The 16,248-nt window shown below is 37.0% G+C and overlaps 1 protein-coding gene across 6 annotated transcripts in view; it reads right to left on the reverse strand.

Annotated features, from left to right (window-relative positions):
• LOC101262415 (DNA topoisomerase 3-alpha) overlaps positions 1–16,248 on the reverse strand; it is a 45,099-nt gene that overhangs the window by 23,709 nt on the left and 5,142 nt on the right. For 3 of the 6 annotated variants that reach the window (XM_010322680.4, XM_019214082.3, XM_069297920.1), the window contains 9 exons: positions 16,129–16,201; positions 15,918–16,034; positions 12,142–12,225; positions 8,769–8,948; positions 8,520–8,648; positions 6,146–6,220; positions 3,861–3,950; positions 3,596–3,700; positions 392–426 (listed from right to left, as the gene is read on the reverse strand). In XM_010322680.4, the coding sequence (XP_010320982.2) occupies positions 392–426; positions 3,596–3,700; positions 3,861–3,950; positions 6,146–6,220; positions 8,520–8,648; positions 8,769–8,948; positions 12,142–12,225; positions 15,918–16,034; positions 16,129–16,201 (888 nt within the window). The remainder of the gene's footprint in view (positions 1–391; positions 427–3,595; positions 3,701–3,860; positions 3,951–6,145; positions 6,221–8,519; positions 8,649–8,768; positions 8,949–12,141; positions 12,226–15,917; positions 16,035–16,128; positions 16,202–16,248) is intronic. The other 3 variants (XM_069297919.1, XM_019214084.3, XM_069297921.1) reach the window with 3 other exon arrangements.

Here is a 16,248-nt window from a genome sequence, read left to right on the forward strand (position 1 = left end):
CATAAGGTTTCTAAACATGTTTATGCAGCAACTGATTTTGAAACATACAAGGTAATCTTAGGAAAAGTAATTGCAAATGCATGCCAGTTATGACGCACAACCTAATCCCACGAAGATGACTTCCGAAATGGAATACCATGTCAATTAGCTACTAACATTACCCTGTCATTGTTCATCCATCTAGTGAGGAAAAAGATGGTTTTATGTAGAACACAATAGAAAGCTTGGAATATTATATTTTCCAGGTGCACCCTCCCCCCCCCCCCTCCCCAAAGAAACACGGTTTAATATGTTATTAACAGCATAATCATCAGAAAAGAATAAGAAAAACAGCTCAATGATGAAATCGAGACAAGAGTACAAGAAAAACAAGTTAGATCTGAGTACTCACCCCATATCATCATATCCCATTACTAGTGCTTCCCCCTGGATTTAAGAAAACTCCTTATGAAGAGATTAATTCAGAAATGTGAAGAAGATGCGAAGAGAACTGCATACAGTAGCTGAGAAGAGAGCAAACCAAGGCTATAACAGCAGTAGGCAGCTTACAAACATATTGAAATCTCAAAAATACCAACTTATTTTCTCAAAAAGGAAAAGGAGAGAGAATATGTTTTCTAATAAGAAAAAAGGTTTTCTTCCATTATTATCCGTAACAAGTACCAGTGTTGAACAAGTTGCTTCACATTATGTCATTGGTTTATTTAAAAAATTAGAAAAAAGAAGCCATATCACTGCATCATATCAGCAGCTAAAAATGTTGAGCAAGTCAAACCAGATAAAGTGTTTTCCATCCATCCGGGCCTATTTCCTGTAATTTTGCCAATTTTAGTGTGTTAAATTAGGTCTTATGCCTAACTCAGACCCCAAAAGCTAGCTCAAAGGGAGGAGGATTTTCGACGCCTTATAAGGAGTCCTCCCATCTCATTAACCACCGATGTGGGACTTTTGTCATTGTTTAACACCTCATCTCACGCCCAGTGTTTAGCATCTGATGCGTGGGCAATTTTGATTTTTTGGGGGCCCAACATCGGATGAGACGGGCCCTGCTCTGATACCATGTGAAATTAGGTCTTAGGCTTAACTCACACCCCAAAAGCTAGCTCAAAGGAAGGAGGATTGCCCAAGTCTTATAAGGAGTCCACCTATCTCATTAACCACCGATCTGGGACTTTTGTCGTTCTTTAACATTTAGAAACCAGTCCTAATGAGGGATGGACCCACATTGTAACAAGAGAATTCAACAAAACCCGCTTTGCTGAAAAATTTTGCTACTTACATATGAGCATTTATACTTGAAACGAATATCCAAGATTGAATGAATCTGCTTGACACATCAATGAAGATTGGCTTAGTGGCCGAGCAAAGTCATTTCATCAGTGAGCACATGGGTTCGAGCCTACTTGTGCACAGTCACGATGCATTTTAAATATTTATCTGTCACGAGTATGTTAGTACTACGTTAGAACAATATTCTGCAAGGGAGTACCACAGTATACTAGTTTAGTTTATTAGCTTCCTTTCTTTTATCTTTTTTATGTTAAATTAGTTCAATTAATAATATGTTAAAATTGTCGTGTTACAATTTCTTTTGAGTTATTTATTTGTGTCACATTTTATTACAATTTATACTATATTATGTATTGTTTGTAAATAATAACTTTTGAAAGTTAACATGTATGTGTAAACTTGTGTATTTGCGGTTTATTTTGTGTATTATAATACCTTTATATGTTGTAAAGTTGTCTTCTATTTTTTGGGATACATGAACGTGAGGTTAGTTCCATATTTTATTTTATTTTTTTATGACCGTGGTATTCCGGCTAGCTTTCGCACACCTCGACTAATTCCATGGAAGACATGTCACCTCCCCCGCTAGCAACATGTACCAGGTTACTCTGTCGCCAAGGTTAGGACAAAAGGGAAGAATCACCTAGTGTTTTTGGTCTCCGTTGAACCTGAGACCTCAGTGTTCTCAACCACTTCATTGGCCACTAGGCCACACCCTTGGGTGCAATTCTATATTTTTATTTATTTCTTCTTTTAGTAAATTAGCATTTTATTTTATTTAATTTTTATGGTATTTCAGAATTACTAAATTGTTACTGTTATTAAATAATTATTAGAATAAAAATAAAAGTCAAAATTGAAGACTTTAGTCTTTTAGCTGACCATCTGTCTATATACATATTCAAATAAAAGTTTACATGGGCATTATTGGAAAAAGAAACAAGATAACCATACAAAATTCACTTTGTTGTACACAGTAATCCTTATTGTCGACCATCATGTTATTCATATTTTGTTGCCTAATTGATTCTGCTTGACCAAAATCTTGGGTCCACCACTGATCCTAATGTGACAGAGAACAAAAATGGAACCACCGATATTCTACAGATACAGAAGCAACAACAACACATGTCAAAAGGAGAAACAACTCTGGAGGAATTTATTGTTACACTTACGCATGATGTAACGTAACAGTCAGAATCAAAGGAATCGTAAATCTTCTTAATGACAAATGTTGTCTTCATCTCTCTAGCAATTCACCCTCCAATAAAGAGAACAGGAGAGAAAACATTACACCATGTTCTGAGATGAGTTTTCCGGGAAGTTCTGCAGTTCGATATGCACAAATGAGGCTTCCAGAAGATTATAAGTTTTAGGCAGAGACCAAGAAGAAGATCAAGCGGGTATTGGTGAATTACCAAGAATGGAAACAAGTTTGCTGATAGATGAAGAAGGTATTTTGTGGTCCGGACTAACTGTTGATAGTACAAGCTTTGGAGACCAGAGTTACTCGGTACCCCGTGGAATAAGTCAAGGTGGCTGGCCTGGACACCACGGTTATCAAAAAAAAAAATCAGGTAAATGTATACTAATAAAATATGGATGGTGACAAGTGCATGAATATAGTTTGTGAAACTCCAGTTATGCTTTGTATTGCATGATATTCACTAATTCATTTGGGAAAAGAATAATGCTGGTGTATACCACATCGAACCGAAAAGGGACCTGCAGCATGTAATTCAAACCTCTAATACAAAATCAGTAAAAGGTTGATCATTTCTTTACCAGAGAAATTTAAGGGAGAAGGATCCACGAGACACATTTACCAGTAAAAGTAGGAAGTAGGAAAACCGAGACATGCACTGAATACATGATTGTTGCTGAATGAGAAAGATGAACATCTTAATTTGATGGTCTTATTGTAAATATGGCTCAGTACTGCCTATGTACTGGTTGTAGTAATATACAAAGTTACCAGTTTCAAACAAAAAATATCTTAATTTGACACTCCCTCTCTTTCTATAGACACTGAAATGTCATGTACTTCCACTAACTAATACTTCTATAGAAGCTCTCATAAAAGGAAGAACAAAGTACTTCAAGAAAAGAATTGAAGGGGAAACATGAATTTCCCCTATTAATGTATTTAGTTTCCGAAGTAAATTTTACTATGATTATATGAAGTTTACTTATTTCTAATCGAAGCAATATATACACAAGTGAGAAAAGTAAATGGAAGATCTGAAAAAGAAAAAAAAATAATACACATAAGATAATAAATAATTTAGTTGAGTAAGGATATTACTAGTTTAGTTGGCGAGAATCGAGTGTTTGAGTCCTTAATTGCGTAAAATCGATCAAGTAGTTTCTTTATATGATCATGCATTGTTGCATCTGTTCCAATGCCAGCCTATTAGAAAAAACAACAAGGAAATAGATGAAAATCCATGTAATCATTTTCTGAGAAAACCGATTAATACTGAAGGTCAGGCACATGAAAACACACCATTTATCATAAAAAATGATTAACGCTGTTCTGAAAAAATAAACTAGCATCACAGAACCCATACCTTGTCCATACAACCCAATAGATCAGCCTCACTTAAAAGGGGAGGAGGTCTTGTAACTCCTGAATCAAGTGTCAAAGTAGTTGGAGTAAACTGCACTTTACAACAGCAAACAGGTACATGTGTTCAAGCATCTTGCAGCAAGAAAACAGGAGGTAATCTATATAACTGAATAACTCATTTCTTTACACAAGCTTTGTTTTCCTAGAGTGCATGTAAATTATCTGATGTATGTGGAAAGAATTTCCAATATGATCTCTCGACATGGAAGGTTGTATATGCAAATATGGACCATTTCATCAAGATATATCAAACATTACAATATGCAGGCAAAAATGGATTGTCAGCATATATGCCGAATTTCATAGATTTTATGCCTACTGTGAACCTGAACTTGTAATAAACAGAATTAGTCCCTTGGCTCAGCTAAAACTGCAAATTTAGCATAGGTCTTCAAACTTTTGCTGCATTTTATTGTATTTGGACAAAGTAATAGATCTCATTGATAATACAAGGCCATCTTGGTCATATATAAGAGGTATACCAAAAAGAAGAAACCTACAAAATAAGGTTTTCTCCAAAAGTCCGTCAATCTTCTATATAATTAGGAACAACATGGGTGCACCAAAAGTAAATAAGGGATTGAAGACCACTCCTTAATTGAGCAAAGCTCGTCTCCACCCCTTCAAAAACTTCCCTCTTTCTCTACTTCCAAATGATCCACATCAACGCAATACATTCCAAGCTTTGTACCTTCTTCTCCTAGCTCCAGTCTTCCAGCTGAATAACAACTCTTCCACTGACCTTGGCAACACCCAAGATATGCCAAATCAACTAAAGATATCCCACAAGAACCTTAAATGGTTCCTCACTCAATTAAAAGTAAGATGAAGAGAATTTTTATTATCACTAACAGTAGCATACACATGATGCAATTGACTTTTGAGTGGTAAGATGGGAATTAAAAGAAAAACTCCCAAAATAAAAGGAAACAGCCAAGCTCCAGCAGGAGAGGTGGATTGTATTATGTTTTACTCTTCCTCAAGCACATGCAATTTACTTGTATAGACCATTCGATGCACTTTGAGGGAACCCCTCTCCTCCTATAGGTGATGCATACTCTTGTATAACTATTTTGTACCGGCTCATACCCTGTTTTGCCAATAAAATCACTAAACATTGAAACTACTGACAGGCCCTTCGCTAATCCCACCACTGCCTCCACTTTCATCTTCCCTCATTATCCCCCTCTCAATCAAGTATCATCTATCTATACCCCTTGAGCTACCTTTGGCTTCTTGTACACACTCCAACTTCAGCGATCAACCTCAGTCAACTCAAAGTTGGGCACTATCCACTAAATCTAATGATTTATTGAACCCCTCCCCTATTCAAGTCCTGGCAGATTCAACTAAAAGCTCACCAACTTGCTTAGTCAACACCAAAACTAACTGCTCAATAATAAAAGTAATGATATCAAATTCAGTTTTGGTGCATAAACAAGATGAGCAATTTCACAATAAGGCAGCTAGGAGATAAACTGCAGATACATTCATATAGGAGGATTGATTTTCAAATTTTCCTAAATTATTTGAGAGGGGAACATCAAGAGCGGGGAAGGAAGGGCTAGAAAGGAAGGAAATGTTTTAGGCAATTTTGTCAAATTTAGACACCTACCGTACCCAAGGGTGTGGCCTAGTGGTCAATGAAGTGGTTGAGAACCATGATGCCTCAGGTTCAAAACTCAGTGGAAAACAAAAAAACCTAGGTGATTCTTCTCATCTGTCCTAGCCTTGGTGGATATAGATACCAAGTATTTGTTAGTGGTGGGAGGTGGCAGGTATCCCGTGGAATTAGTCGAAGTGCGTGGGACACCACAGTCATCAAAAAAAAATCTAGCCACTTACCACTGCCAGAAGTAATAAAGGAAAGAACAGTGCAAGAGAACTCATATTTCTTAAGAGAATTATGAATCAAGTCTGAGTACAAAAGGACACATCAAGATTACATGTCAAGTCAGCTGTCAGCCCCACAGGCAATAGGTTCATTCTTTAATTTTTTACAAAAAGGTTCATTTTTTAATTTGCAGTTACAGAATAGAAGTTGTATAGAATTTACTTAGAAATGGCTTGAAACAATAAAGCTTGTCATAGGGAAGATGATAATCAAAATACTGCAGAGGAACTCAACAAAAAGTGCATGCTTAGCCTCACCATTGCTTAATTGCAATGTCATAAATAGAATAATAAATTGTTTTTTGGATAGAAACAAAGAGAGCACGGAACAACCTGTTGGCCGAAACTGTATGTGGGGATCACTGAACCTCCCCATGATTCAAATCGGTACACATCAAGGTAGTTTTTCTGGAATACAAGAAAAATGATAATTTATTAGAAATAGCCAGTTAGGATTGCAGTTGCACTAGTTCTCTACATATATCTTGTTTAAAGTAAAGAAATTACATGATTGAGTTAGAGCGCAAAACAAATTTCAGAAAGGAGAAAAAATAATTAACATCCTCCAGCCTCCGGGTATTGGTTTCTAAATAGATGTAGCAAGTCTATCCTCAAAGTACACATTGGTCCAGTTTAAGAAAACAGAAGATATTATGAAAAGAGATTAGGCTTAAAATATGATAAAAAATAGAGCATTCAAATGAAATAAAAACCATGTTTACAAAAAGAAGAAAAAGATTAAAGTCCTTCCAATGCTAAACCAGGAACTAGATGGTCCCTAAACCATCTATGATTGACTCAGTCTCATTGGATAGACATTTGTACACCAAAAACAGAATAATAAAATACATTTAAGATTAACTTCCTGCAGGTTTTTGTCCCTAAATTCAAAACATCTATCATTTCTCTCTCCATATAGTCCACCATATACAAGCAGGTATTATCCTCCATCTTTCTCTTTTTGATCTGTTTGTAGCCTCAACTCCAGCCTCCTCCCAACTGAAAAAGTCTCATCAATCTTACTAGGCATACCCCAGGAAATGCCTCTGAGATTAAGGAAAATCTCCACAGTTAAACAGTGAAATTCCAGTGTAGTTGTTCATTGGCCTTCTCAGGTATTTCTTACTCTTTTATTACTAATGTCTAAGACAAACTTTCTCCAACGTGGGTTGTTGATTCCATGGCAGCTGATCACATGACCAGTCTCTCTCATCTCTTCAAATCATATTCCCCTTGTCCTAGCTAAAAAGAATTAACTTTAGTTGATGGTTCAGTTATTACTGTAGCTGGACAAAAAAATATACCACTTGGAAAATCCTTGATACTTAAAGATGTCCTTCATATCTTAAAGTTATCTGCATATTTCATTTCTATCCAGAAACTCACCAAAGAATCCAAATGATGTCTTCATTCCGCCCCTCCATCACACCCTTAACCAATCTTCTTTTGGCCTTGTCATTCAGTCACCTTGCATTCCATGTGACTAACTTGAATTTTATCTATGACATATAGTCAAGTTTCTACCCTTACATTCTATGTGACTAACTTGAATTGCATCTTATTTACCCAAAGGAAATAAGGTAGAAAGATGCAACTGGGTTTTTGCAGATCCTGATGGTTCTCTCGCTAGACTTAAAGCCAGACTTGTGGCTAAAGGCTATGCTCAGACTTATGGGGTCGATTATTTCGACACTTTCTCCCTAGTAAACAAGCTCACCTTGTTTATTCCATAAGAAAACTCTCAGCATTGGCCTTTACATCAGTTGAATATCAAGAATATGTTTTTTTATGGTGATCTCTATGAAGAGGTTTATATGGAGCAACCACGTAGGTTTGTTGCTCAAGGGGTAAGTTTGTTGAGTCCTCATTCCTAGTTTGGAAAATTTAGCGACATACTTTAAGAATTTGGGTTGAAAAGAGCAATTGTGATCATTGATTTCTTCTCTGAAGAAGTTTTTACACGCCAAGTTCCACACCAAAACTTAGGGAAGTTGAAATACTTCTTGGGTGTAGAAGTAACAAGAAGCAAGAAAGGGATTTTCTTGTCCTAAAAAAAGTACGTACTTTACCTACTTGCAGAAACTGGAAAGTTGGGATGATGTTAATCTTACTAAGGATGATGTTGATCTGTTTGATGATCCAGAAAGATACAAAAGGCTATTAGGAGATTGAACTACCTCACTTGACCCGTCCATATATTGCCTATGCAGTTCGTATTATTAGTCAATTCATGTATGTACCAACAGTCAAATACTGAGCAGCCTCGTAACAAATCTTGTTTCGTTTTAAGGAGCTCCTGGCCTTGGCATATTGTATAGTGATTACTGCAATTATCACTCTCCAACTTGAGGGGAAGTGTTGCAAAATGTACATACACATGTCTACTGTCTACATATAGTATACATAGCAAAATCATAGGTAGAGATATTTAGAATTTTTTCTGATTTTTTTTCCTTAGACAGATTTACTTGTATGCCTACAAATAGCTGTTGTTCTTGGAATAATACTACAAAATTGGTCCATTTTCTTGTATTTAACAAGAACTTAGAAAGCAATTTAGAAAAGTAGCATGTTATATGCTCCCTTTATTATGCTCATGGAAGCACACTGTCAACCTCATCAAACAAAAAAAAGGCAGCTTGCTATCAAAGCATGTGGTATCAGTCAGGAATGCATACATAGAAACTAGTATCGTTCGGAAACTTACTGCAAGTATCACTCTCCCACATGCAGAAAAGGATTCACCAGCAATATCAATCTCAACTATTGTTTCAGCCCCAACAGCTGGTTGAGAAACACAGGCCAAAAAATGGCGAACAACCAACTCATACACTCTCTGCACAAAACAAATGTCAGTAGTAGAAAAGGAGTCCAGCATAGGTCACAAGGAGAAGTCATAGAGCAACTCCTATATAAGTTGCCACCAACTAAGAATAGTGTCAGATCCAGTACTAACATGGTGATCCTGGCTCCATCTGGTTTCGCCAGCAGAAAATTTAGTTGGATGAATAGGAGGATGGGCTTTGTCATCATGCCCACCTCCACTAGGGTTTCTCCAGAGTCCTGATTGAGGGTCTAGTAGGCGCTGCGCATATGTGCCCCATACAGGATGACCTTCTTGTTCTTGCACCATTGTCTGTTTACACAAAGTATCAGCTGAGTACTTTCATAATAATACCTAAAATAGTGTACTCTAAGAATCAACACTCATTTGGAACAGTTCAGAGAATTTGTGTAGAATTCGCATTCTGGCCACGTGAATATCACCCACTTAAAGCAGCACCAGCATTCTGGTTAACTGACACAACTGAATTCCACGTTTTAGTTGTTGGTGAAGTTTCTCTGCTGAATTTTTAACGGTGATTTAAAGTTAAAACTAATAACAGCATTTTCCTACCTTTTTCCTGAATTTGCTGAGCTACCTTATTCTTCCCTCTGCTACAGCATGAATAGAGGCAATAAGGTCATTCAGATTGACTAAGCTGGTAAGAGTTTTGAGTATACTTCTCCTAATATGTTACAAGTTTCTTGTATAAGTTATTAAGCTTAAGAGCTAAGAGCATAAGTACCTTAGTACTGACAAGATCTCATCTTTGAGCCTGAATGTCTTGAAAAACAATATTAATTGTTTTGATTTTCAAAAGAAAAATGTTTAGTTATAACCAGTGTAGTTTTTTGATCTGGAAAAAAGAAGTCAATTCAGCACAATCCAGAAACAATTACTCTCACAACAAAATCTGAACACTTCCCACAAAATTTAATGCAGAATCAAACAGAAGAAAACTGCTTTCTATTCCAAAGTTGTATTAAATTTGCTTATGGCTTCTTTCTTTTTTGTTTTTTCTTTTTCTTTTGATAACTGAGAAATCATTGTGGGTCGTCAATGCACAGTTCGACACTCGATGGATAATGTGTCCACCTCTCTAACTTACTCCACTTAAATTCAAAGCTTTTGTTCATGGCAGGGTTCTAAGCCGTGTTGTGCACCTACTCACACATCACAAGTTGCATTGCCACCACTAACAAAAGCCCTGGGGCTAAAATTGCTTTTGATTTGAGAGGGAGTTGAATATAATATAATTAAATAATTACAATTAAACTTTCTAACAGTTTAAGCTTTGAAATGATATGGTTGCACAATTCAATGTGGTAACGGAGCCTGCAAGACCCAGGGTTCAAATCATACCGCCACCTAAAAATCACAACAATATATTCCACGTGTTCGGCCCATAAAAAAAAATCAGGCACATATGTGCAGGTGCGTGTTGAGAGATGATAGAATTAAATAATTGAAGTATGCTCTTTTTAAGTTTAACAGCTTAAACTATAAAATGAGATGGTCACACAATCCAATAGAACCTGCCACAGTCCATAGTGGACCCTTCTCCTAAAACTGACCATTGGGTGACATTTTATTTGAATTTTCTTCACCTTTTGCTGAACTCACATGGCAACCCCTTGCATCCGCTGACTCTTTCATGAAAATGTTCTCCAACCTTGTATTATCCACTGGTCCAAAGCCCTCCACCTTTCTCTTTACTTTTTCTGTTCTGACAGTGACCAGTGCCCACCCATTATCAGAATCATATACACATAACCTTTGCTGGTCACCTCTATCTCTCTCAGAACTCTCTTTCCATTTACATGCAGCTTCATTTTTTTCCAGATCCATTCTCCAGTTTGGACATGTTCAGCAACTTTTCATGAAGGTAAGTCGAAGAGGAATTGGCCGTCGTTCATCGCATAAATACTAATACCAAAAGCAATCTTCCAAGTATTGCATGCCCATCACCTCACGTTGTTTGGGGTTGGCATCTCCTGTGTTGGATTCTGAAACTTGCGACAATGCATCTGCTTAGAAGATCCTTCTCTGATGTTGATGTGCCTCCAATGATTCATATGTTATCATTGTTTGTATGGAGCTGTCTTCTGTTATTTGAGCACGCCTCTTTGAAGGATGAAGTCAACAAGGTTATGGGTGGAATCTCCCTCGTTTTCTCTGGTTCTAGATGAACCTTGACACTTTGTGCTTTATGTCCCCCCCCCCCCTCCCCCACCCCTTTATATGTACTCTCTGTGTAAAAATGACTGATTTGCTTTGTCCTTGAATAACAATAAAGCTTATGTACTTTCCTGTTTTTGCTGTAGTTGAGAGTGCAGAAGAATTCAGAGAACTGGTCCTTCATTTTCCATCTCTTAATTGTGTTACCCTGTATTTTTATGCTTCAATAAATACAGATACCAATCACTTTAAGACTTCAAGGCTAACCTTAACTCCTAGCATGAAATTTCTGCTACATTCCACCCATTCGAACCAGAATTCTGCCCCTGATCTGCCTTTAGTGATGTCGTATGACTTAAATCCAGCATTGTAGAATATTGTGTTGGCCTCCATTAAGCAATATCCAGCTTAGTCACCAGAAAAAACCCCAGAAAATAGCTAAGTAGAAGCTGGAACCTGTAGCTACATAGACCTCGTAGAATGTACCTGGGAGATTTTTCTCTATTTCCAGTTTTAATACCCAAAAGATAGTTCCCGTGGCAGAAACTCTGTACAACGCCACACCCTTTGGCTCTTGAAATCATAAATCTATCACCAAATTGGGTAGATAGATTATACTGTCTTTTGCAATCCGGTTTTCCTCCCTCACTTACACTTCTTGGGCAATAAAATTTGAGATAATAATTAATAACTCTCCACATGATCTCTATCCAACACAACTGAATGTTTACTGCATCATATTATTTGCATACCGTAGCAAAAAAAAAAAAATTGATTTTATCCATCAGAATAAAGTTTCAGTATATTCAATAGTTATTCTTTTCGAACAATAAACTGTAACTAATAATCAAAATACTAAAAACCTATGAAATTATTAACCAAACCAAAGACCAGTTTGGATCAGCCAGTCTGATTTTTTAAAGTGAATAATGGGATAGAGAGAAGAAGAAGAAACCTAAGCTTCAATAACATCAGTAGAAGTACATTTCCTATCACCAAGCTTCCACCTGCATCTCTGGTAAAACTTCCTCTTTCCCATTTATGTTGACACACATTGATTGTACACAAAGAGTAAGGAATTAGTTTGACTCATACAGCAACAGCATACAGTATATTTTGGAGTTTATGCGGGAAGCTGGTCTATTGGACATAATAGTGCATCATTGCACGTGTAAAAAGTGAAATGGAGCAGTGGCAGTGATGCATTTTATAAGTCATCTTCCATTCACATTTTTATCATAATGATTTAACCAGTGGCACGGCTTGAAGAACATCACCTACAAAGTGACTTATTCTTAACTTATCAAAAAAGAAATAGCAAACTCACACGCAAGTCGGTCTTATCCGAGAAGCAATCAGTTTCTGTGCGAGGATAACTGATAAAACCATTTTGATATAAATCTTCTGCCACCTATCAAAAACTCGAAAAAGAATAGAAGAAGTTAATCAGCTAAGTGTGTTCTGAAATGCATCAGCAATAGTAAAGTGCATGCCGAATCAATGAAGCAAATAATGTCATAATCCTGACAACCAGAAGAATCAATCTCTGACCTAGAAAAAGGACACTGGAATAAGATATGCAACAATGATCCTATTGCGGTTCATGTGACTCACTGATGTAACATGGCACGCAAGAGTTTGGAGGCTTCATTCTCAACATTTAAAGTTTGGAGTGCTTCAACAGGTCTTAGAAACCAAGAATCAGGCCACGGAAAGGGAACGAAGCAAAATAGAAGATGCAGGATTTCTGAATCTGAGCTGATCCCAAACACGAAGATGGAGAAGCCAATGGCCTTTATGATCGCGGATTTCATGAACTCTTTCTAAAAATCGGTTTAGTAATTAAACACGATGGTACTAATAACAAACAAATCAATGGTAAAATGGTTTGATTTGGGAAGGTTTGCTTATAACCCATAGTTTAGTCAAAGCGATGTCACCCATCTTGATCTAAGTAAAAGTAGGTAATGTTGGGTTATAAATCATTTGATGGCTCAAGCTATTTTGATCCCCCTCAACTCGCCCCTTTGACGCCCCTAGTAAACGTGATTATAAAGTTTTGATACACTAGAAATTATGCATACAAGTACATTACACATTTTGAAACTGATAACATTTTATTCACAACAACACTAAGGCGTGCAAGCCTATTTTACATATCACAAGAGCCCTATCATATCTACCAAACATTTTGTTTGTACACCTCTCAGTAGAATGGTGTAGCAGAAAGGAAGAATAGGCATCTCATTGAGACTACTCGCACCCTTCTCATTGAATCCCATGTTCCGTTGCTTCTTTGGGGGGATGTAGTCCTTGCATCTTGTTATTCAATTAATAGAATGCCCTCATCTTCTACTCAGAATTAGGTTCTACATTCCATACTGTTTCCTCACTCATATCTCTACTCTACCCCCGCTCATGTCTTTGAGAGCATGTGCTTTGTTCATAATTTAGCCCCAAGTAAAGATAAATTAGCTCATCGTGCTCTCAAATGCGTACTTCTTGGTTACTCTCATTCAAAAAGGGTATTGTTGTTATTCACCTAATCTTATTGAAACCTTGTGTCCGCCAGTGTCACATTTTTTGAATCTCAACCTTACTATTCATCTTATGATCACCTTGATGCCTCGAAGGTCTTACCTAAATTGTCTTTTAGGAATCTACCAATACTTCTACATCTTTTGTTGTAGTGCCACAACTCCTGACTTATCATTGTTGTCTGCATCCAGCTCTAGTGCCAGATGATCCATGGCATGCGTTGTACCCTTCTCGTACTGCGGACTTGACTCCTAACCAACCGATTGCACTTCATAAAAGTATATGATCCACTCGAAATGCTTACCCACATTATAATTTCTTGAGTAATCATCATCTATCGTTGCCCCACTATGCCTTTATATCAATTTTGCCCTTTATTTCCCTCTTTAAGACTACACGTGAAGCACTTTCTCATTCTGGTTGGAGACAAGCTATGACTGATAAGATGTCTGCTTCACATACGAGTGGTACTTGAGAGCTTGTCTACCTTCTTCTAGGTAAATTTATTGATTGTTGTCGTTGGGTTTATGCAGGCAAAATTGGTCAGCCGATCAGGTTGATCGACTTGAGGCTTGCCTTGTTGCTAAAGGGTATACTCAGATATTTAGGTTAGATTATAGAGACACTTTCGCTCCCTTGGCTAAAATAGCATTTGTCTGTCTTTTTCTATTTATGGTTGTCGTTCGTCATTGGCCTTTTCATCAATTGGACATGAAGAATGTTTTCTACATAGTGATCTTGAGAAAGAAGTCTAAATGGAGCAACCACTTAGTTTTGTTGTTAATGGGAGTCTAGTATATCGATTGCATAGCTCACTCTATGGTCTAACACAATCTCCTCGAGCCTGATTTGGGTAGTTCAGCACAATAATTCAAGTGTTTGGCATGACATGTAGTGGAGCCATCAATTTGTGTTCTATCAGCATTCTTCACCAAATTTGTGTATTTAGTTGGTTGTTTATGTTGATGATATTGTAGTCACCGACAATGATCAAGATGGTATCACTAATTTGAAGCAATATCACTTTCAACATTCCAGACCAAAAACATCGACAGAGTAAAGTATTTTATTGGTATTGAGGTTGTTCAATCTAGATCACATATTGTTATTTCTCAATGTAAGTATGCCTTAGACATTCTTGAAGAGAGAGGAATGACTTGATGTAGACCTATTGACAATCCTATGGATTCAAATGTTAAACTTTTTCCAATATAAAGGGAGCCACTCAGTAGTTCTTAAAGGTATAGATGGTTGGTATGGAAGTTGAATTATCTCAAAATGACTAGACTTGGCATCACTTTTCCTGTGAGTATTGTAAGTCAGTATAAGACTTTCCCTTGTAATAGTCACTGGGATGCAGTTGTTCTTATATTTTGTGATATATAAAGTCAGCTCTGGATAAAGGACTACTCGAGGATCAAGGCCATGACCATATCACTGGATATACAGACATTGGTTGGGTAAGATCACCCTTTGATAGACGTTCTAGTTTCTACATCCAGATATTGTTTTAGTAGGAGATAATTTAGTATCGTGGAAGAGTAAGAAACAGGGGGTGGTTGCTCGATCTAGTGCTAAAGCAAAATATTAAGCAACGGTTGTAGCAACTTGTGAGCTAGTATAGGTCAAATAGTTGTTGAGAGAACTAAAGTTTGGAGAAATCGGTCAAATGGAACTTGTATGTGATAATCAGGTCAAATGGAACTTGTGTGTGATAATCAGGCATCAAATCAGTGTTTCATGAGAGGACTAAGCACATTGAGATTGATTGTCACTTTGTCATAGAAAAGATACTTTCAGGAGATATTATTACAAAATTTGGGAAGTCAAGTGATCAACTTGCACATATCTTCTCCAAATCCACCAGCGGTCTTCGTATTAATTACATTTGTAACAAGCTAGGTACATATGATTTGTATGTGTTAAGAAGTCCCATATCGGTAAAGGGATGCGAATCCGATCTCATTATATAGCCATATCTTTACATGGTATCAGAGTCAGGCCCATCCCGATTTGTCCCAATTTGTAGTTCACCGATGTTAGACCCCCATTTAGAAGTGTTCACGCTCCAATTGAGGTCTAGGCATGCGGGGGTATGTTAAGAAGTCCCACATCGGTAAGGGATGGGAATTTGGTATCTCCCCGCATGAGCTAGCTTTTGGGATTGAGTTAGACTCAGGTGATATATCTTTACCATATGCACTAGCTTGAAGGGAAGTGTTAGAATGGTTATAGGTATATACAATCCTACTTAGAATAGGAATAGGAATTGTATGTAGTATCCTACTTGGTGAGCTATTGTATTATAATGTCTATAAAAAGGAGTTTTGTGTTATAATGTAGATAAACAATTCAATAATAATTTTCTCCTATAATTCTCACATGATCCATGTAAACTTTACACCTTAGTTTACCTAAATAATAGTAGGGTTCAATTTTACAAAGAAACCAAAGAGGGAAATAAAAGAAAAGGGAAAACTTGCAATATTTTCATAACAAAAAAACTAAAAAAATAAACACAAGGAATAGAGACATTCCAATGAAAAACTTTTGAGCAATACTAACCTTCATTGTCTGCTCGGAACTCATACGGAAGTATCTGGATGCACGCTTTTCAAGCTCAATTGTACTTAAAGGATGAGGGGGGTATTTGAGTTTCTCCTGCTGTTTGACCTTGGTAACCTTTCCAAAACAACATAATTAAGTGAGCTTTGCAGCCTCAAATTTCTACTGTATAATTGGGCTTAGCTATGAGAATTGGCATTTTGGAGCTCACAGTTGCAATGGGTTCCTGGATGCACATCTCATAAATCATTACTCCACATGTGTAATCAAACAGATGACCACGCCTGCCACGTCAAAATCATTATAGGTACCTTGACCGTCTATTTCAGAA

The sequence above is a fragment of the Solanum lycopersicum genome, chromosome 5 (assembly GCF_036512215.1).
Source record: "Solanum lycopersicum chromosome 5, SLM_r2.1".
Taxonomy (NCBI): Eukaryota; Viridiplantae; Streptophyta; class Magnoliopsida; order Solanales; family Solanaceae; genus Solanum; species Solanum lycopersicum.